Source organism: Plecotus auritus (genome assembly GCF_963455305.1).
Source record: "Plecotus auritus genome assembly, chromosome: 2".
Lineage (NCBI taxonomy): Eukaryota > Metazoa > Chordata > Mammalia > Chiroptera > Vespertilionidae > Plecotus > Plecotus auritus.
Window position 1 is genome coordinate 181,680,958 of NC_137771.1, and position 25,115 is coordinate 181,706,072.

At 47.3% G+C, this 25,115-nt stretch overlaps 1 protein-coding gene across 3 annotated transcripts; it reads left to right on the forward strand.

Annotated features, from left to right (window-relative positions):
- Positions 1 to 1,807: 1,807 nt before the first annotated feature.
- BCL6 (BCL6 transcription repressor) lies at positions 1,808 to 25,115 on the forward strand. Of its 3 annotated transcripts, none has more exons than XM_080655421.1 (10): positions 1,808 to 1,866; positions 12,429 to 12,467; positions 13,290 to 13,461; positions 15,174 to 15,395; positions 16,855 to 17,826; positions 18,117 to 18,304; positions 19,703 to 19,870; positions 20,931 to 21,061; positions 21,167 to 21,304; positions 23,901 to 25,115. In XM_080655421.1, exons 3-10 carry the CDS (start codon positions 13,301 to 13,303, stop codon positions 24,042 to 24,044), a joined length of 2,124 nt encoding a protein of 707 aa, XP_080511547.1. In that variant the 5' UTR covers positions 1,808 to 1,866; positions 12,429 to 12,467; positions 13,290 to 13,300; the 3' UTR covers positions 24,045 to 25,115. The 3 variants fall into 3 exon arrangements, with proteins under 3 accessions (XP_080511547.1, XP_080511549.1, XP_080511548.1); XM_080655423.1 differs by lacking the exon at positions 1,808 to 1,866 and adding an exon at positions 1,903 to 9,775; XM_080655422.1 differs by lacking the exon at positions 1,808 to 1,866 and adding an exon at positions 10,159 to 11,261.

The following is a 25,115-nucleotide window of genomic DNA, read 5'->3' on the forward strand; positions in this document are numbered from 1 at the left end:
AATTAACATGTGCAGACATTTTGTGAAACCTTTAAGAACTCATCTGTAATTTAATGAGTTGCCGGAAGGACTCTCATAGCCAAAGCTCAGAACAGCCTGACCTTTGAAATCTGCTTCTGGTCCAAACATTTTGGGTTAATTCTTGAGGAATCTGAAATATTATTTTCCTCTCACACCCCTTTTTTAAGAGAGAGACATTAAAGAAACAAGAGTCTCCCTCATTCAGGGATGAGTAGGAGGGGAAAAAACCCCAACCAACATTTAAATAGGGAAACTGGCAGTTCTGAATAAACAAACCAAGGCCCACAGTGAAATGATTCTGCACTGCATTTGCCTTTAAAAAAAAGAAAGGAAGGAAGAAAGAAAGATTTCCCCTTTCTCCTCCTCCTCCCAACTCAGCTTGAAAGCTGAGAATTGTGCTGCGTGCAGCGCATTATGGTTGTAGCACAGTCTGTTCTAAATACACGCAGTATCTGTGATTCTGGCATGGCAGGCCTTTAGAATTCCCTCCGGCTGATGTCTTAGAACACAGACAGAAGAGATTTTTGACAACGACCTTGAAACCAGACAGGAGTGGAGTTGGGGTGGGGAGGAATCAAGACTTTAGGAAAAAGCAAAACACAAACAGGTATTTGGCTCACAGAATTTTGTAAAACACATGCGTACACATACCTAAATACACACAGGTTTTTGCAGCAAGAAATTTCCTAAGTCTACAATAACAGAAAGAGTAAACCCACCACTTGCTGTCCTGGAAAGAAACCCAAACAAAACAAATCCTCTGAACAGCCACTTAAGTGCAGGAGAGCCTCCTCTCGGTAAAAGTCCAAGGGGAAAAACAAAATTGCACACACACACACACACACACACACACACACAAAGTGGGGGTTGGGTTGCTTACATACAACCAAAAATTTCAGCTTCTTTCAGTAATAGCATCAGTATTAAAATAGCACATCTTTAAAAAGCTTGAGAGATTAGGGAAACACACACACACACACACACACACACACACACACACACAGGACACCCAAATCCAACCTTTGCGGGATCCTACGATTTACGTAACACCACAAACTTGCAAAAGGCAAACATCAGAAGCAAAAATCCGAAAACCATCAAAATACAACCACCAAAAATCCCAACCCATCACATTGACAAGGAAAACAAAAACTGTCCAAAATAAAAATAAAGCAAATGAACCCACCGAAAACTGCTTGGCAAATATTTTTCTCGTGGTGCCTAATATTCTAGCTGCAAAGAGCTGTGGTGTTTGGTTTTTTCTTACTCGCTTCTAAACCTAATATATATAACAGACTTTTCCAACGGTTCGAATCTCTCGCTCCTTTTCGTGTAATTTAGCTCCAGGAGCTGAGTTTATGGGTACGAGAGGAGGAATTAGCCCCAGACCCCAGGAAAGCAAAGCGCACTCCCCCTCTTATGTCACCGAATAGCAAATTAGTTCTCAGAATTCCAGAGGCCGAGCTTTGCTACAGCGAAGATGCCGACGTCACAGAGGGGCCGCCCACGTGACGCTGGCGGAGCAGGCTGTACCATCGTCCTGAGTCCGGGGAGGGTGGTCCCCTGTCCGCCCCCTCTAGCCTAGAATCAGAACCTCTAAATCAGAGACGCCCAGCCTATTAGGACCTCTAAATATGCCAGTCGGTGGAAAATATTATGCTTTGAATGCTTTTTACCGGCGAGAGAAGGCAAAAGTCCCGCAGAGCTGACATACAGTCCTCCCCTTCCATGTAGCAGTGGTAAAGTCCGAAGCTCAAATTCCGAGAATTGAGCTCTGTTGATTCTTAGAACTGGGGTTCTTAGAAGTGGTGATGCAAGAAGTTTCTAGGAAAGGCCGGACACCAGGTGATTATTGCTGTTGCTGCCGCCGCTGCTGCTGCTGCCGCCGCCGCCGCCACTGTTGCCGCTGGTGCCGCTGCCGCCGCCGCTGCTCATGATCATTATTTTACCTTTTAATTCTTTTTTTCCGCTCTTGCCAAATGCTTTGGCTCCAAGTTTCCTATGTGTATCTATTGATATAAATGTATATATTTATTTATTCTAGCTGTCAGGTGTTAAAATAAATGCCTAAGATTAGTCCCATGTCTCTCCCACTCTAGGATATAGATTTTTATGTATTTGTTATTTGATTCTTGTCTGAGTGAATCGGCCGGTTTGGGGAGGCTTTTGCCACCCTCCCTTGTGTTGTTTTGGTTTTTTAAAAGGAGGTGGAGGAAAGGAAGGAGGACAGTTAGGGGGCGGCCGGAGCAGAGAGGACGAGACAGTGTTTGGGGGGTGTTTGGGGCAAGTCTGGGGGCTGTCTGGCCCTAGACCGCGGAGAGGACGCGCGCTCGCGCTCTCGCTCTCGCTCTCGCTCTTTCTGCTGCCTGCTTGCGTACGGCTTGTGATCTCGCTGGATTCCTGCGGCTGTGTTTTTCCCTTCTTTTCTAGCTTGCAAACTGCCTTCCTTGCTAACCTCGCTCCTGCCTCGGCTTCCCTCCCTCCCTCCACCTTTCCCTGGCCTCTTCTTCCATCCCTTTCCCGTCCTTCTTAGTAACTCCGGGAGGCAAAGAGGGAGACTGCCCGCTCGCTCGTCCCGCTGGCTCTCTTCCACCGGCCTCGGTCCTCTAGATTCACTGTCTCCGAGCCGAGATTTTGGAGGAAAAATGCAATCGAACTCCTCGGTGTTGGTTTTTTTTTTTTTTTTTTAATCCCCCTAAAATCCGGATGAAGTATAGTTTCTACTTTTTCCGTTCAGAGCCGTGATCTTCCTAACGAGATGCGAGTGTTTTGGTGTCCCCTTTCCCTCTGTTTTGGGGAAGGTTTAGCCTGCCTGGGGGCGGGGATGTTGAATACTTTGGAAATTATTCTTTCTTGGTTGCAGACAAGGGAGTCGGGAACAACGCGCGCTCCTTCTCCCATCCTAAGGAGAGAAGCTGTTGGCGGGACGGGGATTTGGGGGTGGGAGGTGGTAAAGGGGTACGCCTTTGCACCTGCGGTGCTGTTCAGTGTGTGGGGACTCCGGGAACCTTCACGAGACAGCCTAGCAGAGAAGGAAGGTGGCGGGATTTCTTGGCGGTCGCGGTGTTTGTATTTTGGCTACTGCGTGACTCGGTGTTAGCTCCCAATGGCTGTTCCCCCTCGTTCCTAAATTTTATTTTATTCTTCCCATGGTGCAATCTTTGTAAAATGACAACGGCGGGCCGGAAAGTGGCCAACATTAGGCTTTAAATTACCGAGGTCCTTGAACTTGGCGAGGGGAAAAAACAAAACAGCCCCAGCCCGCGTTCCTACGTGCAAGACCCGGGAGGAGAGAACACTTTGTGGTCTTGGCCGGGCGACCAGGCGCGGGAGGAGGGGGCGCGGGTGCGAAAGGGAGATCTTTGTGAGTGATTTTGCAAAATCGGAATGTGAGGTTGGTTGGATTTGCAACCTGTGGCTCTTCTCGAGGGAGTAGGAATGGGAGAAGGCGGCGGCGGCGGCCCGGGGCGGGAGCTGGTTGGGAGTTGGAGCCTTGGAAGTCGGCTGCTCCGGGGACAGCTGGAGCGAGGGGCCAGCCCGCTGCCGACTGTAGTGACCTGACCATGGTAAATTTCTTGAGAGCTATGGATTGCGTTGCCTGTATGATGCTGTATTATTGGAACTCTGGCGAAAAATGGAACTGGTGTTGCAATCATGAGTTTTAAAGCTCCCCCATGAAAAAAACAAGAACACAACACAACAGATTTTTAAAAGAGTGAAAAAGAGCCTTTACTGTTGTATCCCTTCTCCCAATAGTTAAGACTTGGTGGTGGGGGTCCTGACAGCTGAGCAGGGAGAATGACCCTAAACAGTGTGCTGAAAGTCCAGAGCTGTTTACTGCGTCCCTGTCTGAGAGAGCTAGCCACCTACCCCACCCCCAACACCCAAAAATAATTTAATCCTTTATGGAGTTTTTTTTTCCTAGTCAGTTTATAGTTTCCAGGAGAAAAATCTTGTAATGTTTTTTTAAATAAGTAAAGTGAATATCAGTAGATGCATTTTTTTACTGTCCAGAAAGAAAAAAGAGGGGCAGGAGAGAGGGAACCAGGGAAAGGGCTGTTTAGAAATACAGTTTGTGGCTCTGAGCGATGCCACCGGCTTCCTCTACAGAGACTGCCAGTTTCCCTTTTTCTTTGCAAGGTGTGTGTGTGGTTTTAATAAATAACTTAAAAAATATAAAGGGGGGGCAAGATCCGTCAGGAGACAGGTATCTATTTTGCTCACTATTTACTACCAAGAGCCTTTGGCACTGGAACAGAATCTCGTAAATCTGCAGCCCAAGTTGAAGTTCATCTGGCCCTAGTCCACACGCTATTCCTGGAGGTAGCAAACATGAGCTCAAAGGAATGAGGTGAAATCACATTCTTGCTTTAAAATACATACTTTTTTAAAACAAAAAAAGAGAGAGAAAAGATATGTGTCTCTGGGGGAGGAAGAAATGGGAAGAGGGTACCAGGAAATGGGCATTCCCTTGCTCATATGACTGCAGTTGAGTCTTCAGGCCAAAATAGAAACCTGTAGATGAGAAGTATTTCCCCTCCCCCATTTATAAATAGAAGTTTCCAATATCATACTATTTGGAAGACTTTCTACTACTGCAGGCTCAAGCACTGGCTGGTTTTAAGGGTCTGTTGATTGTGACAATAAGGTCAGAAGCTCTTTGTGAAAACTAGGCAACTTGAAGGAGAAGGCAGCCAGAGGAAGGGGGAATTCTCCAATTGGCCTTTCCTCTGTGCTCAGTTTGGAAGGGTTTTATCCCATGCTTTCTTGAAAAAACCTTCCAATTCTTTCTGGGCTTGGTGGATAGGGGTGGGACTCTAAACTCTTAAGCTGTCCTTTCCTGAGCCCCGAAGAGTTCCAGTTATTGGTTGAGTAAATGTTAGCCATGACTAGATGTCAAAATCCTTCCTTCCCTCTCTCTCCTGCCGGTAGCCACACTCACAAGCCACTTTGTTATGAAAAACTTAAGATTCAGAGGAGGTGGTGTGGCAGCGCCACCCCTCGGTGGGTGAGACTCTGTGCACAAGTCAAAGAATTTGAAAAATATTGTGAAACGACCTTATGAGGAATTCATTTATTTTTTGCCTTTAACAAGGGGGATATAAAACTAACTTTTTAAAAAAGGACTTTGCAGTTGACCTCTCAAATGGGAAGAGGAAAAGTTGCTTTTCAGCTAGGATGATGTCGTATAATAAGCAAAGTAGTTCCAATAAGAGAGAGAGAGAGAGAGAGAGAGAGAGAGAGAGAGAGAGAGAGAGAGAGAAGGAACCAGAGAGAGGGGAAGGTTGCCTAATTGGCTTTAAGCAAGGGAGTTCTCCTGGAGGAGGTAGCCCCCGTTCTCTTTTGGACTTGACTTCTCAGAGCACCTGAATTCTGTTACCTGTCTATTTAGATAAGAAGGAATGTTAGTGTTAAAATCCATATGACTGGAAGCCCTATAGTTTTGCTGGCGGTGATGGTGGTGTATGCGTGGGGGGAGGGAGGAGAGATTCAGGAGTGAGGTTAGGGGATTGCTCGGGGCGATGGTTGTCTGGTCTGTATCTTGGTTTGGAGCCCAGCCAGCCAGAGTCAAAGTTAGTGTGGCGCATGCTGGTTCCCTGCACTGCGCAACTAGTGGGAACGCGGCAGCAGTGATCCCAGCGAGGGTGCTGTGTGGTGGCAAAGCGGCCGCTTCTCTTAGCCCCAGAAGAGGCTTCTCCCAATCCTCTTCGACTCCCGGCCTCAGATCAGTGGCCCCATCAAAAGACCAAACTCTTGGGCTCTTTCCCACTCTCCCGGATTTTTGGAGCGCTGTAAGCCTGGGTGGAACCCTGCAGTTGACCTCCAGGACTGCTTTCTTTGTGGGGATCAGGAGTTTATTCTAGACTCTCTTTGCTGGTCGCCCAGTGCTTGACAGGGAGCTCTGCTACATGCCATTGAGTGCCATTCTGTTCTTTTTTGAAGACAAGTGCACCCTTGCTTTCCCTTTTCAATACATTCAGCCTTTCCGGCTGGAAAAACCAGTCTACTCCAGGAACTCAACTCCAGTTAATGTGTTGTGGTTGCTAGAGGCGTGAACATCGCGAAGAAAAGAATTACATCTAGTAAATTAAATGTTTTCCAGCTTGGCCTATGATGGCAACTCCCTCCCCCTAACAGACAAAAAAGGGGAGGGCGGAAGGTTGGATGTAGTTGGGTGTGGAAGGTTGTGGCCGCGCAATGATTTTCAGACAGACTGAGTCTGCCACCTAGTGATAGATAGGTCTTGCTGAGATTCCAGCTTTGGGCGGTCGGTGGACCGCTGTCACTTCTGGTCTCCTAAGTCTCTCAACCTGGCAGGGAGGTACTAGGACTGGCAGGGAGGACAGCCTCCAGTGAGGATGGCATCCGACATCCAAAGTTTGGATAAGATGGATGAAAATTATAAAGCCTCGGATGCTTGCCCGATCCAAGATTGCTTAGTGATGGGCATCAGCCTCCAAGAAGAGAACCGTAAAAGAATTCAAAGAACTCGCTTTGATCACGCTACCTCCATATCGCTGTTGCCTCTCCGGGCGGGGGTTGGGGGTAGGGGGGCAGGGGTGAGAAGGGAAGGGGGGTATTAGTAGTGGAGAGATGCCATGGGGGCTCTAGGACATACAACTCTTTACAGCTGAGGAAACAGGCCTGATGAGGGGACCTGTAATAGTGAGATACTGACTTAGTCCAGGCCAGATTTTAAGTTTCTGAATTTCCAGGTTAGTGACTGAAAGTCAAAGGCAAGCTTACCTCCGCTCCTTTGAGGTATGTAAGAGAAGGAACAGCCGTCAGAGAGCCTTGATTCCAACCTTTAGGTCACTGTAGTGCGAAATGGTTCTCCAGCTGTCTTGGAGGAATTGGTTTATAAAGTATGGCCTAAGATTTTCAGTAACATGAACCGCCTACAGTTGTGCTGAGGAGTGGGGGGTGGTGGTGGCTCATATCTTGAGGGGAAGGGGAGGCTTGTGTTAGGGAGTGATTAAGGCCCAGTCCCTGGACATGTGGGGATGCATCTTGCAGCACCTGAGGCTCACATTTGGATCCTGAAATTCCTCTTCTTTCTAAACTTTGCTAAGTGGCTTGGAGAGAAATCAGTTGTGTGGGTGGGTCATATAGGCCAGCAGAGTGTAATCCTCATTAGAATTTGTGCCACAACCGCTTCATAGCAAACTTTTCTTTCTGAGAGTTAAAACCTTAAGATGGCAAACGTGCGTCGGTGTCCTGGCGGCCCCTAGCGACGACCGCACGCGCAGCCGAGGAGACGCTGTGGTCTCCACCGCCCTGGTCCGCCGGAATCGAGTTTAGCCTCTCTCACTGGGGGAGTTGTTGGAGGCCGCGTAGGAGAAACGCGCCTCTGTTCGGGTTGGAAATGAATCTGGGGACGTGTTTGAAGAGCGGTCAAGTTTGACTCATCGCTTTCCAAGGACAGTTAGTGCCTTCCATCTTCATTAACGCGAATAAAGACCTTGGCTGACTTCTGTCCAGATCGGATTTTTAAAGGCATTGTTTGCTTGGGAAGATCATGCCTTTTCCCTCCCCCGCAGGCCTTTTTGCAGAAGCCGAGCAGGCCCAACCAAGGATGGCAGAGATATCTTTGCTCGGGGACGTGGTTTGCTGGCATTGTCTGCCGGACCTTTCTGGAAGGCTGTCGCAAGGTGGAAGCATGGGGAGCGTCCCTTCTACAGCTCCTCTTCAGATCTTGCTGATAAGACACATCCCTCTGTTTTATTGCATTTCCTAGAAGTTTGCAGGCTTAAAAGAGCGCTTTTGTCAGAAACGTGATAGAAAGTTAGGACATAATGTCCCTGAACACCTCAGACCTCGGTCACCCAAAACGATTGCCTGCCGAGGCCACCGCATTATCAAATTGGCTTTCATCTGCTGTCGACTCCCCACCCTCCCGCCCCGCAGCAAAAAAGCTCGAAGAGTGTCCCGCACTGAACAAAAAAAACAGTTTGACCCCACTCCCCTACTGCGGGACCCCTGTGGCTGGACCGGAGCTGTTCTTAGTTGAGATGCTGCATAGAAAGGGAGCGCTCCGCCTGCAGGAACCACGATCAGGGTTTCACTGCTCAGCTCTACCCTTATTAAAATTCCTCGTCCCTTCCCTTAAACAGTGCTTCCCACATTCACATTCTCCTTTGGATCTCTCAACGAGTTATTGGAGTTATTAGATTACCAATAACCCAACGGTAGGCCAGGATTGGGCGGGGGGTGGGGTGGAGGACCGAGTTCTCCAGCTCCCAAGACTGTCGAAACTAGGTCAATGGGAAGGAAGAAGGGGCGGGGCGACGAGGGATTGTTGGTATCAAGCCCTGGTGGGAAGGCTCCCTCTAGTGTTAAGCAGCGGTGAAACATGGTTAAGGGACTCCTAATTTCCAATAAGTGCATTTACTTAATTTTAACTTCCCTTCATGGATTCACATCCCATCCCATATTAAATTTCAGCCTTCGCTTTCACCAGTATTCCACCGGGCGAAGGAATGAGAAAGCCTCAAAGTATGAGGCTGCAGAGGCCCAGTCTTGATGAACGGACCTTAACACCGCCTCCGCCTTTGAATGGTGGCGTGGCGCCGGGTGTCACCAACGCCAGTTTTAAGACCCAGCTGTGGCTTGAAAGGCTGCGTCTTTCGCATCCCCGGTACCCCAGTCCCAGCCCCGCAAAGCGCCTCTTGGAGCCCACTGCTGAGATAAATAGGAGATGGCGCCCAGGGGTTATAATTCCCAGGAAGGCTATGGGAAGGCGCGGCAACCTTGGAGCGCGCGCGCGCGCGCGCGCGCGGCGGGGTCAGCGTCCGGGCCTCTCCTGAATCCCAACCTTGTTTCTATGGGGTTTCGGAGAAATAGAATTCGGAAAAACCGAAAACCTGGCCAGGTTCGGCCTGGCAGCTCTTATTCTAAAGACTTGGGGCGGAAACCCAGCCGAGTTGTGTCCCCCTACTTGCCAACGTAGGCGGAAAGGGCTTTCGGTTTAGTTTTTCTCCAACTCGGCTGGGGTACGCTGCATAGAGACCCTGAGCCCTTTACCTTTTAGGCCTCGACGCTCGCCAAACTATCCTCTTTAAAAGGGAGTTCGGGGCCAAGCGAAAAGAGAGAGAGAGAAAAAAGACGCCCCAGGCAAATAAACGCCAGACTTGGGCAACCTGAAGTTATGAAATGAGCCTCAGACTGGACCCGAAATCCTGGCGTCTAGGCCCGCTGTGCTACTAACTCATCTGACCATCCCCATTTGTACTAGTAAAACTGTTGCGGGGAAGGGTAGGACTCGGCGAGCTGTGAGTCCCTGGATGCGCGCGGCCCACGGATTTAGGGGAAAGTGTCCGTATTCCCCGCCAGCCTCCGGGGCGCCCCCACCCCGCCCCCTTCCCGGTGAATCCCCAGCAGCCCGCGCGGCGCATGCGGCGATCCCGGCGGCCGTTGGGGGCCCGCGGCTTCTTGGAAAGTTACTTCTCGTTGGAGCCGGCGATAGGCAGAGAGTGTTCTGTGAACTCCGCTGAGCGGAGATCGACTACGTTCCGGGAAGGAGAGGGCTGAGCCATTCCCCTCACTGCCCCCTGCCTTGACGGCGTAACAGGAAAAGAAAGAGGCACACACAATGTTAGTTCCCGAGGTGCACGAAAAGTTTTATCCGAATACAACCAAATTAAGGGCTGCCACGGTAGTACCGCGGCGCCTCCGCCGAGCCCACTGGGACTCAGAGACAGATGGGCAGCGGTGGCGGCACATCGCCCCCGGGTGGGCAGTCCCTGGCAGCCAGGTACCGTATAGCGGGGGTGGGCTTGCTCCCGCGCGCAGGGCTTGGGTGTGTGTGAGCGAGAGAACGGGCTGCCCAGTGCCCACCGAGTGTAGGGAGGAGGAAAAGGATGGGGTCTTTGTATTGGCTCGCTGTCGCCGGAACCTAGCCTTCCTCTCATCTCCTGTTTGGTCTCTGTCACCTCTCTCTCTCTCTCTCTTTCTCTCTCTCTCTCTCTCTCTCTCTCTCTCTCTCTTCTTTTTTTTAGGGGGAGGACCCTATTTTTTCTTCTCCAAATCCTTTAAAGGATCTGCCTTTCTCCTGAGGGTGGGTGCTTAAGTTTAAAACACCAAAGGGAGGGTGAGGGGGGGGGTTGCGGGGTGGGAGGGGGGAGGAGAAGACAATCTTTAACTCTCATTTGGTGGTTGTTTTTTTTTTAACTCTCACTTGGTAGTTACTGTGGCTGGGGCGGGCTGGATTCAGAGGAGTCCAGGTCTGGGCCCTTGCAGTTGTCACTTTCTCCTGGACAGCTCTGATCTCTTGGTTGTTTTTGTGGAATGAATCTTGTGTGTGTCGCTGGTGAGTTTCTGAAGCTAGCAGACAGGTTTGTCCAGGGCTTGCTGGTGATTAGTTTTGAGATGTTGGGCAAGGCTTATTCCCTGGAGCCTCCGTGTCCTCCCCAGTAACTCAGGGCTGTTATGAGGATCAGATACAATAATGGACTGGAAGGAGCTGAGTGGTCTGTAAAGAACAAACCAAATGCTAGTGGTCCCTCCACACCTGCAGCATCTAGAGGGAAGTCTGTCACCCACACCCACCATAACCCACATATTCACTAATTGTGGAGCCTCCTGAGACAGAGCTATGTAGGAAGGAGTGTACTTAATAAGGACATGGACCTTAGTGTATGTGCATTTGTTTTTGGACAACCCAGGCAGAGGTTTAGGGTGAAAGATGCCCAGCCCGGAGGAGTGTGGCTGATAGTAGACCCAAGGGAATTGTTTTGTTTGTTTCAATCCAAATCTGGAGTGAATCATTGATAAGTGTCAAGGTGAAATGGCAAATCTGGGCTTCCTGTGGTCCAAAGGTGTGTGACTGGAAATCCACAAGAGAGCTGGCGGTTGCAGCTGGCTGGAGGACAGCCTTAGGTATTTCAGAAGTGTTTAGGGATCCCTTCCATGAGGGAAGAGGAGCGGGTTTATAAATAAACCTCACATGTGCCTTCAGCATTCTTTTTCATGGGAGACCAATAACTGAACTATTGTTAGGATCAATTTAGTATATCTCTCTCTGCCCATTTTGAGTTAGAACGGGGAGAGGAGGAAATAGGTTCTTTTGTCTTTTTCTGTCCTCTCCCTTCCCCCATTTTCTTCCCCCTATCCCCACTCACTCACATACACACCTAACCTTGAAGCCGATGAGATTGAGTGACTGGCACTTGGGACCACAGAGAATTGTCAGAGTTTTTGGTTACAGACTCAAGGAAACCTCTCATTTTAGTGCTCATTTGGTAAGACTCAGCAGCTTGGAATGGGGGCAAAGTGTTTGTGTGGGGGGAAGGAACTTAAAAATGAGATTCACCCACGTCAGGGTGCTGTCTTGCATGTTCTACAGCACGTAGGCTGATTTGGAAAGGGTCAGGAATTTGAGCCAGAAGACTAAGGGTTGGGCTATTCACCATCTATGTGGTCTAACAAGACCTCCCTGGCCTCGGGCCCCTTTACCTGGAAAATAACTAAGGCTAAGCTTTTTTAAAAAGGGGGTGGGGAAGAGGGCTAAGATAGTTTTTTTGTTGTTGTTCTGCAGCCCATATACTGTCAAAAATGAGAGTCTTCCACCTGTGCTTTTAAATTATTTTGTTTTAAAGAAACCAATGTGGAGAAGGTACATATTTCATTAGTGCTCCCTGGCCAGTTCTCAGCTAAATCAGACAATTAAATATTTTCACCAGCAGGGGGAAGCACAAACTTGCAAGATTGTGGTAGTATATCTTGTCTTAGACCCAGGAGAGAAGGGAGAGGAAACTTTTAAACAGAAGGCAAAGATCCTTAAGAAAAGCATAGCTAGGCCACCGCAGGTTGTATTCTGCAGATTCTGTATTCAATCTTCAGTGTTTCAGACAGTCAGGAAGTACTGCCTGGCTGTTTTGTCCTGGGAAAACCACTTGAACCCGAGTCTCACTTTTGTCACCAGTGAAATCGGGGTAAAGAGATTTACCTTGTTGGCCTTGTGGAATCATTCTAAGACTTGAAAAATAATATTTTAGCAGGTTTCGAAAAGTGTTCAAAGTTTTTAGGCCCCTAAATGATCATCCTTATTAATACTGATTTTTTCTTTCTTTAAATGTTTTCTTTCCCATAAATGCACTGGCTTTAAGGTAATGAGTATTGTTTATATTGAGAAAGGAAACATACGTGTATATGTCTATGTAATTAATGTATGTACTGTATCCCCAGTACGCAGGGTATAAACATTATTGCATGGCTTCGGGTGCCTGTTGTTTTCATAAGAGCAGAGCTGGAAAAATGTTTCCTAGCTTATAGTAAAACCGCACCAGCTGGCAGGCTGCAGCTATCAAAGTAAAACTAAACACGTGTGTCCTAAAATAAGACTATAGTGGACAATCTTACATTCATTAAATCAATTTCTGTTTGTTTGTTTTTTCTCTTCCCTGCAGGTTTTAAGCAAAATTTTGGACTGTGAATCAAGGCATTGGGTAAGTAAATTGAATTATATACCTTAAAATTTTGTGGGAAAACTGTTTCTTTTGAATTTGCCAATGCATATGTTTCTGTGAACTTTGCCACTTTTCATTAGATGAGGTGAAGGATTGCTTATTCCTTCTCTATCACTCCCAGCCCTCATCCTGTACCCCTGCATTAGACTATCTTAACACTGTTGTGTGATCATTCACTCCCCAAATTATTTCTTAGTTGAAATTAATTTAGCCACCTACTATGCACTAGCAATGTGCTAGGTGCTCGTCGGAACATTGAGATAATTCTAAAGCCTAATAGAGGAGAAATGAGATACTGATGAGAATAGCTGCAATTTTTCAGAACCTAGACTATAGATCAGGCACATATCTCTAATTTTACAACTACATAGGTATTACTACTCTCATTTTGGGAAACCAAAGCCCAGAAACATTGAGCAATCAGCTCCAAGTCAAACAGCTAAAAAAAGGTCAAGCTAGTATGCTAACCTTCAAAGCCTGGTTCTCTCCCCTGTCACACACTCACTGCCTCTCAATGCTGGTAGAGTATTTGATATGTGGAAAAAACACTCAACAATATTCATTCCCTTCCCCTTTTCTGTAAAGGGCTTTCTATTCCGATTTGTTGGATAAAAATTATTCTCCCCATTTTACAGATGTGAACAGTAATGCCAAGAGATGGGCCATGAATTATTTAAAGACCAAACACAAGGGCTCTCAGTTTGCATTCCATGCTAGCAGACTGAACGACCTGCTGTCATGCTCCTGGTAAGCAAGAAACAGGTTCTGGTTAACTAATAGGATTTTGACTCCTTTTTGCAGGTGAAGACAAAATGGCCTCGCCGGCTGATAGCTGTATCCAGTTCACCCGCCATGCCAGTGATGTTCTTCTCAACCTTAATCGCCTCCGGAGTCGGGACATCTTGACTGATGTTGTCATAGTGGTGAGCCGTGAGCAGTTTAGAGCCCATAAGACAGTCCTCATGGCCTGCAGGTGAGGGTCTGGAAGGGAATACAAGGAGAGTGATGGTGCTGGTAGAGAACGAGGTGGAACATGTGGCCCTTTTGCTGTGTTTGGGATCACAACTGATTTGTGTCCAGATGTCCAGCATAGGGCCTGGCTGGGTAGCCTCCCAGAAAGGGAATGAATGCCCACACCTTTCGAGAAAGAGTTTCTGTTCTGTGGGAATAGAGAGAGAAGAAGTCAAATACTGTCTCAAGAAAGGGTGTGTTTGGAGCAAACATGGAGAATAACTTCAGTTCACATGTGAAAAAAATGAAAAGTGAAAGAGATTTTTAAAATATGTTAAGCAAGCTAATTTGAAATCTTTTTCTCTCTTATTCCATAATGGTATTTCTTTTATTCCGTGGCTGTATTTCCATGGATAAATTAGTGAAAGTGAGCCAGCTATTTCTTCATATATTCAAGGATTTCAAGTGTTCACAGCAATTTTATATTACATCATCTCCCTGGATCTTCATAGTGGCCTGTGTCATGGATGGCATGATTGCCTCCATTATATAGATGCTAAAGCAAGGACACCGGCACGTGAATCGATTGCTAGTAGAGAACTTATTTGACATCCACAAGAAGCACCTGTTCTTTTAGTCAATGGTAACCGAGTGCTTACTATGTGCCAGCATCATCTCTATACCCTTTACATGTTCTTGCCTCAACCCTGTAAGATAGATACTATTGTTTTTGCTTTGCAGATAAGGAAACCAAGGTATAGAGAAGTATCTTACCCAAGGTTGCATTCCTTCTTACTGGTGGAAGTGGGGCTCACTTCTGCAACACACTCAGTAGACTTGAGGTGGCAGCCCTGATTTTTGGCTTCTGAGTGCTCTTTCCTCAGCCAGACAGCATGGTACCCGGAGGCTTGACTTGGACCTTCTAGGAATATTGAACTTGTGATAGTCTATGGGATTTTAGAAAAAAATGAGGAGAATGTAGATGTAGGCATCATTTTATTGATTTGTCATCATTACTCAACTTGGTTTTAAAAAAATACAGTAAGAGTTGTAAAATAAGAATAAAGAGATGGACGAAGGCTTATCTCAAAAATATGGATAAAAAATAGTTATTGCAAATGAGTGTTAAAATTAACTCTGGTCATCTGTGCAGTTACAACACTAAAAGGAAAACAGGTTCTGGGACTTTGAGAGACTCACTTAATGTCTCTGATCTTCATTTCCTCATTTGAAAAGTGGGAGAATGATAGAATCTACCTGGCAAGGTTGTGAAGAATCCTATATAATAAAAGGCTAATATGCAAATCGACCAAACGGCAGAATGACTGGTCGCTATGACACACACTGACCACCAGAAGGCAGATGCTCAATGCAGGAGCTGCCCTCTGGTGGTCAGTGGGCTCCCACAGGCGAGCGCAGCAGTGGTGGTGGGAGCCTCTCCCGCCTCTACGGCAGTCAGACATCCCCTGAAGCTCCCAGACTGTGAGAGGGTGCAGAATGGGCTGAGGGACCCCCCCCCCCAGTGCACAAATTTCATGCACCAGGCCTCCAGTCATATATAAAAAGTGCTTAATGAATAACTGGCATTTGGTAAGCACTCCGTAAATGGCACTATTATTAATTGCTGTGGAAGTTTTGGAGGTAGGGTCTGGGGAGAGGGACTACACGTGATGCTGACTGTAATTGATGCGAGTCTATATGCCTGCTATAGTGAGACATATGTTTGTTTTGCAGTGGCCTGTTCTACAGCATCTTCACAGACCAGTTGAAATGCAACCTTAGTGTGATCAATCTGGATCCTGAGATCAACCCCGAGGGGTTCTGCATCCTCCTGGACTTCATGTACACATCTCGGCTCAACCTGCGGGAGGGCAACATTATGGCCGTGATGGCCACAGCTATGTACCTGCAGATGGAGCATGTCGTGGACACTTGCCGGAAGTTTATCAAGGCCAGGTGAGCTGCTCTACCAGGTGGAAGCCTGGGAGATGAGAGGGATCAGAAGGGATGAGAAACCCTGGACATTGCACGCATACAGGAAAAAAAAAAATCCTCTGTAATGTGCCACAACCTACATTTCCTCTATTTTTGCACACTTCCGCCCTTATGAAATCCTGTGCTCCAGCCAACTTGACTCCTTACTGCTATTCAGATACACCTTGTGCATCCTCACCACCGGGCTCTCTCCCATTCAATTGACACGCCCTTTCCTCCCACCCACCCTGTAAGGCCATGCTTGGATGCCAGCTCCTCTGTGGATGTTTTTATGATTATCACTCAGCTCTTCCTTCTGCTCTTCCTCTCTGTTCCAAAGCCTTTGCCTATCCTTTAGATTTTTCTTCTATTTTAGCTAACTCCCTATCCAAGGGCTAGGAAGACATACCGTTATGTAAAGGTGAGGAATCTGAGAGCCAAAGAAGGGAGGAGCTTTGTTTAGGACCATTTGATTCACTGCTCTGGGGTAATTGCAACCCTTGTCAAACAGAAGGGTTCCTAGCCTCTGTTTGAACCCCACCAGGAGCTGGGAACGCAGCATTCCCAGAGCCACGCAGTCTACCTTAGACAGTCAGAAAGCTCCTCTTTATGGCGAGGTGAAATGGAGTCCCTAATCTTCACTCATTGGTTCTAGCTCTGTGATCATGTTTGAGTTGGCCTATATTTTGCCCACATAGTGTCCCTTCCAGTATATACAGCCAGAACTCTTCGTCTCCTGCGGGTGATAATGGTGGCAAGATCATCAGAGCCATCATTTCTGAGTGCTTTCTCTAGGTCAGGCCCTATGCTTGGAGCGGTTAAGTAACTTGCTCCAGGTCACACAGCTGCTAAGTGGCTCAGCTGGGATTGGAAGCCAGCTCTGGCTGTTTCATAGTGAGGGCTTCCTGCACAAGCAAGGCCACCTATTTTCCAAAGTCCACTTACCTATGCCTCGAGTCCTTTTCTCCACAGGGCACCAGTTTGTCTATGACCCTCTGCACATGTGGCACCAGGACTATGAATTCTTCCCTCCCTGAGCCTCAGTTTCCATGTGTATAAAATGGAGACAGTAATACCTGCCTTCCCTTCCTTGCAGGACTTTGCCTGGGTGAACTGAGATAAGGGCTCTGAAAGCTTTACATTCCATAATAATCCAAATAATTGCAGATTCACATTCCTACACATGTATGTGACTTAAACAGGCTCAGATTGTATGGGTAACTTCTCTTCTCTGGGCCTATTTACCCAACTGTGGGCTAGATTGCTAGACTTCAAGCATTAGTGCCTTGTAATTGCAAGTGTTTCCCTACTTCAAAGCCATATTTCCTATGTCTAGCTGGCCCAAGCACAACTGTGATTGCACAGACAATGGCACTTGGAAGGTCATCTGTTTAGTAGTTCTAATTTGGAGGCCGGTGTCTTCTCTTGCTTTCTCCTGCAGTGAAGCAGAGATGGTTCCTGCCATCAAGCCTCCCCGTGAAGAGTATCTGAATAGCCGGATGCTGATGCCCCAAGACATCATGGCCTATCGGGGCCGTGAGGTGGTGGAGAACAACCTGCCACTGAGAAACCCCCCTGGGTGTGAGAGCAGAGCCTTTGCCCCCAGCCTGTACAGTGGCCTGTCCACACCGCCAGCCTCTTATCCCATGTACAGCCACCTCCCCATCAGCAGCTTCCTCTTCTCCGATGAGGAGCTGCGGGATGCCCGGATGCCTGTGGCCAACCCCTTCCCCAAGGAGCGGGCCCTCCCTTGCGATAGTGCCAGGCCAATCCCTGGGGAGTACAGCCGGGTGGCCATGGAGATACCCCCCAGTGTGTGCCACAGCAACATCTACTCACCCAAGGAGGTGGCCCCAGAAGAGGCACGGAGTGACATGCACTACAGTGTGGCTGAGGGCCCCAAGCCAGCTGCCCCCTCGGCCCGGAATGTCCCATACTTCCCCTGTGACAAGGCTGGCAAGGAGGAAGAGAGACCCTCCTCAGAGGATGAAATTGCCCTGCACTTCGAGCCCCCCAATGCACCCCTAAACCGGAAGGGTCTGGTTAGTCCCCAGAGTCCTCAGAAGTCCGACTGCCAGCCCAACTCGCCCACAGAGTCCTGCAGCAGCAAGAATGCCTGCATCCTTCAGACCTCTGGCTCCCCTCCAGCCAAAAGCCCCACCGACCCCAAAGCCTGCAACTGGAAGAAATACAAGTTTATTGTGCTCAATAGCCTCAACCAGAATGCCAAACCCGAGGAGCCCGAGCAGGCCGAGCTGGGACGCCTTTCCCCTCGAGCCTACCCTGCCCCACCGGCCTGCCAGCCGCCCATGGAGCCGGAGAACCTTGACCTCCAGTCCACAGCTAAGCTCAGTGCCAGTGGGGAGGACTCCACCATCCCACAGGCCAGCCGGCTCAATAACATTGTCAACAGGTGAGTGCAGTGGCAGTCTAGGCCTGGGCTCGGGTTACCCGACAGAGTTCCAGGGTCACTTCTGAGGGATGCAGGGGCTATGCTCCTTTCTTGACTGATGTGGAGCATATCAGAGGAGTGGGACAAGTGCCTATTGATTGAATTAGCCTAAGTAAGGAAGGCAATTTTTCCATAGAAAGCCAGGGAATTCCCTCCTCTGTACTGTGGGAAAGAAACTAGGTCCAGGAGTGGGGACTGGGGGAGGGCTCCCCTCTGCTTCAGCGGCTGAAGCTCTGTTCTTCCTCCCACAGGTCTCTGGCAGGCTCCCCCCGCAGCAGCAGCAGTGAGAGCCACTCACCCCTCTACCTGCACCCCCCGAAGTGCACGTCCTGTGGCTCTCAGTCCCCACAGCACACGGAGATGTGCCTCCACACCACGGGCCCCACGTTCCCGGAGGAGATGGGAGAGACCCACTCTGAGTACTCGGATTCCAGCTGTGGTGAGTCCCACCCTCTGCCCGCTCCGGCCAGGGAGAAGGCCCGCCCCTGCCTCTGCTTTGTAGGGTTTGTGTTCTATTGTACTAGTATTTACGCTGTTGTCACTGATTGGGAGAAATTCCTGATGAAGTCCATTGGCACCAGCTGGTCGCTCCACTCTTGACCTTGTAGGGAACTAGGTTGACCAAAGCAGAAGATGGAGTGTTAGAGTTAATCTTGGATAACAGAGAATTATCAAACAGACTTTGTAGCTTCATTCCAGAAAAAAGAAGCTTGCGGGGCTATAACTCCCAGCGCTTTCTCAGCCCCTCTGGACCTAAACTGCCGGTGCAGGATCTATGGGCATGTTAGTGCACCTGCTGGGTTGTCCATTCCAGAGAGGAAGCATCTGAACTGATTCACTCCTGCATCTCCCATAGGTCCTAGGGAGTCTCTAGAGCAGAGTGGGTACTCAGTAAATGTTAGCTGAACTAGATTAGTTGAACAGAATTATTAAATTGAAGTTTCTGAATAGTCTGTGTTTGACATCCCCAGTTTTTACCAGATGAAAAAGTCTATGTCTTCCTGCAGCTCTGGCTCCCATAATATAGCACAGACATATCGAATCAGGGCTGAGCCACCAGAGGTGTTATTTTCAAATTGTTAAAAACAAAGAAAAAATAGATTATTTACACTGAGAGGTTTGGTGCACAGGCTTGTGGACCTATAGTTAAGAGAGCAAGGGCTGTCCCCCTGGCCATTTGCCTTTGTTCTGCACTCGAGCTCCTTCTCTCTGGGCCTCTATTTCTACTCCCACCATCATCTGTAGTCTCCCAGTCTCACAAATCTTTGGGAGACATGAAATGCAGATTGGTGCAAGGGTGACTGTGTTTGTCATTCATCTTCCCAATGACTTCAAAGTATCATTGCATTTGATTTAATCTTACATTCCTATGCTGCTTTTGTTATGTCAGGTGCTCCTATGAAGCAGGTAGGACAGGGGTTTATTATCCTGATTTTGGAGATAGAGACACAGACAGAGGCTCAGGGACCTGAAGGGCCTTGCCAAGGGCGTCTGTGAATGAATACAAATAAAACTATGAACTGATAAGAGCAGCCAGTTCTCAGCACTCTCCAGAAAAGGGAGAGCCCTGAGGTACTTTCCTCAAGCTGCTGTGGGCCATAGGGGTACCTGCTGGTTCGAGCTTCCTTCTGTACCTTAATATTCAAATGTGTCCTTTCTCCTTCATGACTGAGACTCTAAATGCTAAGAAAAAGAAAATCTCCACAGGCCCTTTGCTCTGGGCTCCCATGTATGTTGGGTGGGCAGGGGCACTGGGGTAGCTATGGAGGTGAGGGGCCTTGGAGCCCCATCTCTCTTGCTCTCACTGATGATAGTGTCCCCTCCCACCCTTTGACAGAGAATGGGGCCTTCTTCTGCAATGAGTGTGACTGCCGCTTCTCTGAGGAGGCCTCACTCAAGAGGCACACGCTGCAGACCCACAGTGACAAACCCTACAAGTGTGACCGCTGCCAGGCCTCTTTCCGCTACAAGGGCAACCTTGCCAGCCACAAGACGGTCCATACAGGTATGGCCCTGCCCCACCCCACCTGAGCTTGCTGATGTTACTGGGATCAGGAAAGGGAGAGGATTCCAGAGAAAGCAGTCTGGGGGCTTGGTACCGGTGGGGTGAGGCAGAGAGCAGGCCTTATCCTGGCCTGAATGAGGGCTCTAGCCCTGTCACATCTTTGCTTAGTGGCTGGTCCACTCCATGGACCCTTCGTCTTTCCTCCGAGCTGCTCTGTTTTGCTTCTCTTCTTTCGCTAGAGACAGTTTCCCACTGTTGAGGAGGAGAAACTAAGGCTGAGAGACACGAAGTAGATTTGGTTTTTGCAAAGCCAGAAAAAAAACTAAAGGCCTCTTGATTTCCTCTAAGGGCCTATTCCTTATCAACTCACATTCCTTTACTAGGTAGCTTCTAATAACCTGATTGTTGTCCAAAGTTGACTCTCTCTTGGTATTTTAAATGGATCCTTTATCCCAGAAACTTTCCATGAAGGTAGGCACAGCCCTCTATTGGTTTTCTCTGTCTGAACATCTAATCCAACTCAGGCCCCACCTCCTTTGCAAATGGAATCCAGCTGTAGTTGCCACAAGCGGAAAAGCATGTTTGTTCTGAAAGAAACCAGAACAGCCTGATGGTATCTCCCTGCTGAGTGGGTTGACTACTGAACCAGTTTTATCCAAACGAAGAGCTAGAAGAGCCTTTCTAAGCCATCAACATTCGCCCCTCAGGTTCTAGAGAGGGAAACTGAGGCCCAGAGAAAGAGAGTGACTTTTCTGGGTCCCACTGTTAGATGATCCTGATGACAAAGCTGATTCCAGGGCTTCCTGGAACCTCACTCTATCCCTGTTCCACAATCAGTATTGTTTCTACTCCTCCATGCTTTTAAACTGTGATCAAGGGGTGCTGTTGTGTGTATGGGGGGAGGGGAGGCAGGCCCCTGCATCCTCTCTTTGACACCTTCCAAGGGACAGAAAGTCGAAACAGCCCTGGGAAGGGCAGCTTGCGTTGAAATCCAAAAGCCAGGGACTATGTTGACCTCCATTGAATATAGCTATCCTTTTTCCTTTTCCCTTGGTAATAGGTGAGAAACCCTATCGTTGTAACATCTGTGGGGCCCAGTTCAACCGACCGGCGAACCTGAAAACCCACACTCGAATTCACTCTGGAGAGAAGCCCTACAAATGTGAAACCTGCGGAGCCAGATTTGTACAGGTGAGCCGGGGAATGGGGAAAGGGCCCCTCAGCCTGTGCACGTGGCTGCCCAGGGGTGTGCAGCTCACCCCGACAGAGCCTCTCACGCTTTGCTCTTCTGTCCAGGTGGCTCACCTCCGTGCCCACGTGCTTATCCATACTGGTGAGAAGCCCTATCCGTGTGAAATCTGTGGCACCCGTTTCCGGCATCTTCAGACTCTAAAGAGCCACCTGCGAATCCACACGGGAGAGAAACCTTACCATGTAAGGGAGCCTTTGTGGCTGCTGGTTGACCTGGGAGGGACAGGGATATGGAGTGGCAGGGCAGCAGAACTGTTTGCTCCTGTCTCAAGTGCACAGTGGGATGGTCACTGGACTTACGATCATAGGCGTGGATTTGGGCCTGATTTTCAAAGATACCTGATTGACCTTGGCCTGGGTCTCAGTTTGCTGATCTTTAAAGTGGGGGTATTGGATTTAGTGATCTGGGCCTTAGTAAAGAGGTCTGAATTATGAATACATAAATGATAGAGTCATTCATTTATTCATTCCAAAATGCTTATTGAGTGCTTACAGCATGCCTCAGTGCTGGGCTTGTTGTCTACTGAAGATGAGCTAAGGAGTTTGAGAAGGAACAGCCAACCATAGCACTAGGAGTAGAAGAATGTGGTGACATAAAATAAAACAGAGAAAAGAACATTTCAAGAAGGAAAGGAACAGGTGGCCAGCAGCCAGAAGCCATGATTGGCCCATCAGAATCATGGTGTTCCACGGCATGGACTCTGCAGATTAATGGCTTATAGACTAATTTTTTTTTTAACATTCCATGAGCTAAGAATGGTTTTTATACACTCAAGTGTGTAAAAAAATAAAAAGAACAATATTTTGTGATATGTGCAAATTTTATAAAATTTAAATTTCAAAGTCCATAAGCAAAGTTTTATTGGAACACAGCCTTGCTTACTTGTTTATGGATTGTCTGTGGCTACTTTTGACAACACAGCAGCAGAGCTGAGTGGTTGTGTCAGAGAATGTAAAATATCCCACGAAACCTAAAATATTTACTGTCTGGCTCCACAGAGGAATAGTTTGCAGATCTCTGCTATGGAGGGGAAGACACTGGACAGGCAGGCTGAGATATCTCGGTTCTTATTCTGGCCTTGGGCAAGCCCTGCCTTTCTCCCTGTTCCACAGTTTTCTTTTTCTGTGAAATGATGAGGATGCTGTAGAAGAACGGTTTTCACATTGTGCTCTTTCAGTCACTGAGGTTCTGCGGCCCTGCAGGGCAGTATTGAGACAGCAGCCTCTTTTATCTTTCTAGTTTCCATTTAATCTGAAAGGAGAATATGGCATTACTCTAGTTAGTGATGAGCACAAGAACGAATTGATGAATGGTTAACCCATATCACAAATGTTAGCAGCAAAATGGAGTTATTTTCATTGTTTTGTTTATCAATCCTTGAGTGAATATCTTTTTACTTGCTATTTATTCTTGGGTGTATTAGTTATTCTCTCAGTACCTTAATTTTATCACCTATAAATTGAGCCCATAAGAGGACCTACCATATAGAGTTATATTAAGTTAATGAATTTGTTAAAGTGTGCAGAGCGGTTGACATGTAGTAAGAGGAAAATAACTATTTGCTATTATAATTATCCTCTAGAAGTTTAGATGCACAGGATGTCTGAGTTAGGAGTGACCTGCTAGTGTATTGATTCAGTTCCATACAGAGGGACAGCCAAGGCCCAGAGAGAGAAATGATGCACCCAGGGCACACAGCGGAGGGGGGCATGGATGGGTCCCATTTCTCCCAAGACCAGGGCTCTTTCTACTCACTGTCCAGCCCATTTGATTTTTTTATTTCTCTAAATGTATTTCCATTTTTACTTTAAGACATGTTCTCTAAATGAACACATTTTATTACACTTTTAGTTAGAATGGTTTTACATTTATTGAAAAGTTGCAAAGGAGGTGCAGAGAGCCCCTATGTGCACCCAGTTTCCCCTGTTGTTAATGTCTTACGTCAGTATGATACCTTTGTTACAACTAATGAACCCATATTGATACGTTATTGCAAACTAAAGTCCATACTTTATTTGGATTTTCTTACTTTTTACCTAAGTTGCCCTTTTTCTCTTCGAGAATTATATTCAGGTTACCCCATAGAATCATTCATTTTACTTTTAAGTAACTCTTCAATTAAAACTATTAGCATCCATTCATTGAATCAAAGTAAGAAACAGCTCTACTTGGGGATGCCTTGGTAGCTTACTGAAAGTGTATACACTAAGAAGGAGTCTAACTGCATTTTTAAGGCATATCCTTAGACTCATTAATTTTCATGATTCAGTCCATTTGTCCAAATGTGTTCAGATTTAATGTATAATTGCCTAAGAAGTATATTCTACTAGATACTAAGAAGATTATGAAGTTTAGTAAGGAGTGCTCACTGCCCTCGAAGCATTTCCCACCTAATAAGACAAGGCTAGAAATCTTACAGGGGTTCAATGGGAATAGGGATTCTTTTCATTCTAGAGAGATTGAGGGACTCAATAATTGGGGGAGTTTTCATCTGAGCTGCATTTTTGGATAAGACTTGAACTTGTGGGAAATACAGCTTAAGCAGGAGAAAAGTATGAGCAACGTTTTGGAAAGCAGGAAAGGGACATTTGCACAAAGTGGTACTGGTCCCTTAACAGGATCCCAGATTCAGGTGGGCTCCTAACCTGGCCACTAAGAGGAAACAGCTGCTGGATGGCTCACAGGGAAACAGGGCGAAGCTCCTTCTCTGGGTCTTTGAACAATGACATGTTTCCTGGGTCGATGACAGCTAACAGTTTACCTCTGGTTCTCCTTCAGTGCGAGAAGTGTAACCTGCATTTCCGTCACAAAAGCCAGCTGCGTCTTCACTTGCGCCAGAAGCACGGCGCCATCACCAACACCAAGGTGCAATACCGTGTGTCAGCCACCGACCTGCCCCCGGAGCTGCCCAAGGCCTGCTGAAGCATGGAGTGTTGACGCTTTCCATTCGAGCCCCTTCTCAGAATCTACCCAAAGGATACTGTAACATTTTACAGCATTCATCCCATGATGTAGTGCCTCTTTCATCAACTAGTACAAATCATAGCTGGGAATGGGGGGTGGGGGGCGGGGGGCGTGGGGACCGGGAGCCAAGGCAGCTCCCCTTCCCCCACTGCCATCCAACATTAAGAAAATAATATTGCTTCTTCTCCTATGTGCAAGGCGAACCATGTCAGCAAAAAGCAGAATCATTTTGTACATCAAAGTGGGAGAGTATGCAAAAGCTCTGACTTGACTTTGTCTGCAAAATGAGGAATGTATATGTTTTGTGGGAACAGATGTTTCTTTTGTATGTAAATGTGCTTTCTTTTAAAAGAAGAGACTTCGGTATGTTATCAAACAGAGGGCTTTAATTTTTTTAACCAAAGGTGAAGGAATATATGGCAGAGTTGTAAATATATAAATATATATATATAATAAATATATATAAACCTAAAAAAGATATATTAAAAATATGACATTGCGTTAAAGGCTCGATTTTGTATCTGCAGGCAGACACGGATCTGAGAATCTTTATTGAGAAAGAGCACTTAAGAGAATATTTTAAGTATTGCATCTGTTTAAGTAAGAAAATATTTTGTCTAAAATGCCTCAGTGTATTTGTATTTTTTTGCAAGTGAAGGTTTACAATTTACAAGTGTGTATTAAAAAAAAAAAGAACAAAAAAAGCTGCGGAAGGAAAAATGTGTAGTTTTGTTCTAGTTTCTGGTTTGTATATACCTATACAACGTGTCCTACGGTGCCTTTTTCATGGAAGTTTTCAATGATGGATGGGCGAGCGCTCCATCCCTTTCTGGAGTGTAGGCAGACACAGGGACTGGAAGTTGTCGCTAACAGCCTCTTTGGGAATGTTTGTCTCATCCATCACATTCTGCGTCATGCTTGTGTTAGAACTGCTCCGGAGACAGGGTTTGGCTGTGTCTAAACTGCATTACCGCGATGTAACATATAGCTGTACAAATACAAGAATAAAATGTTGAAAAGTCGAGTCGC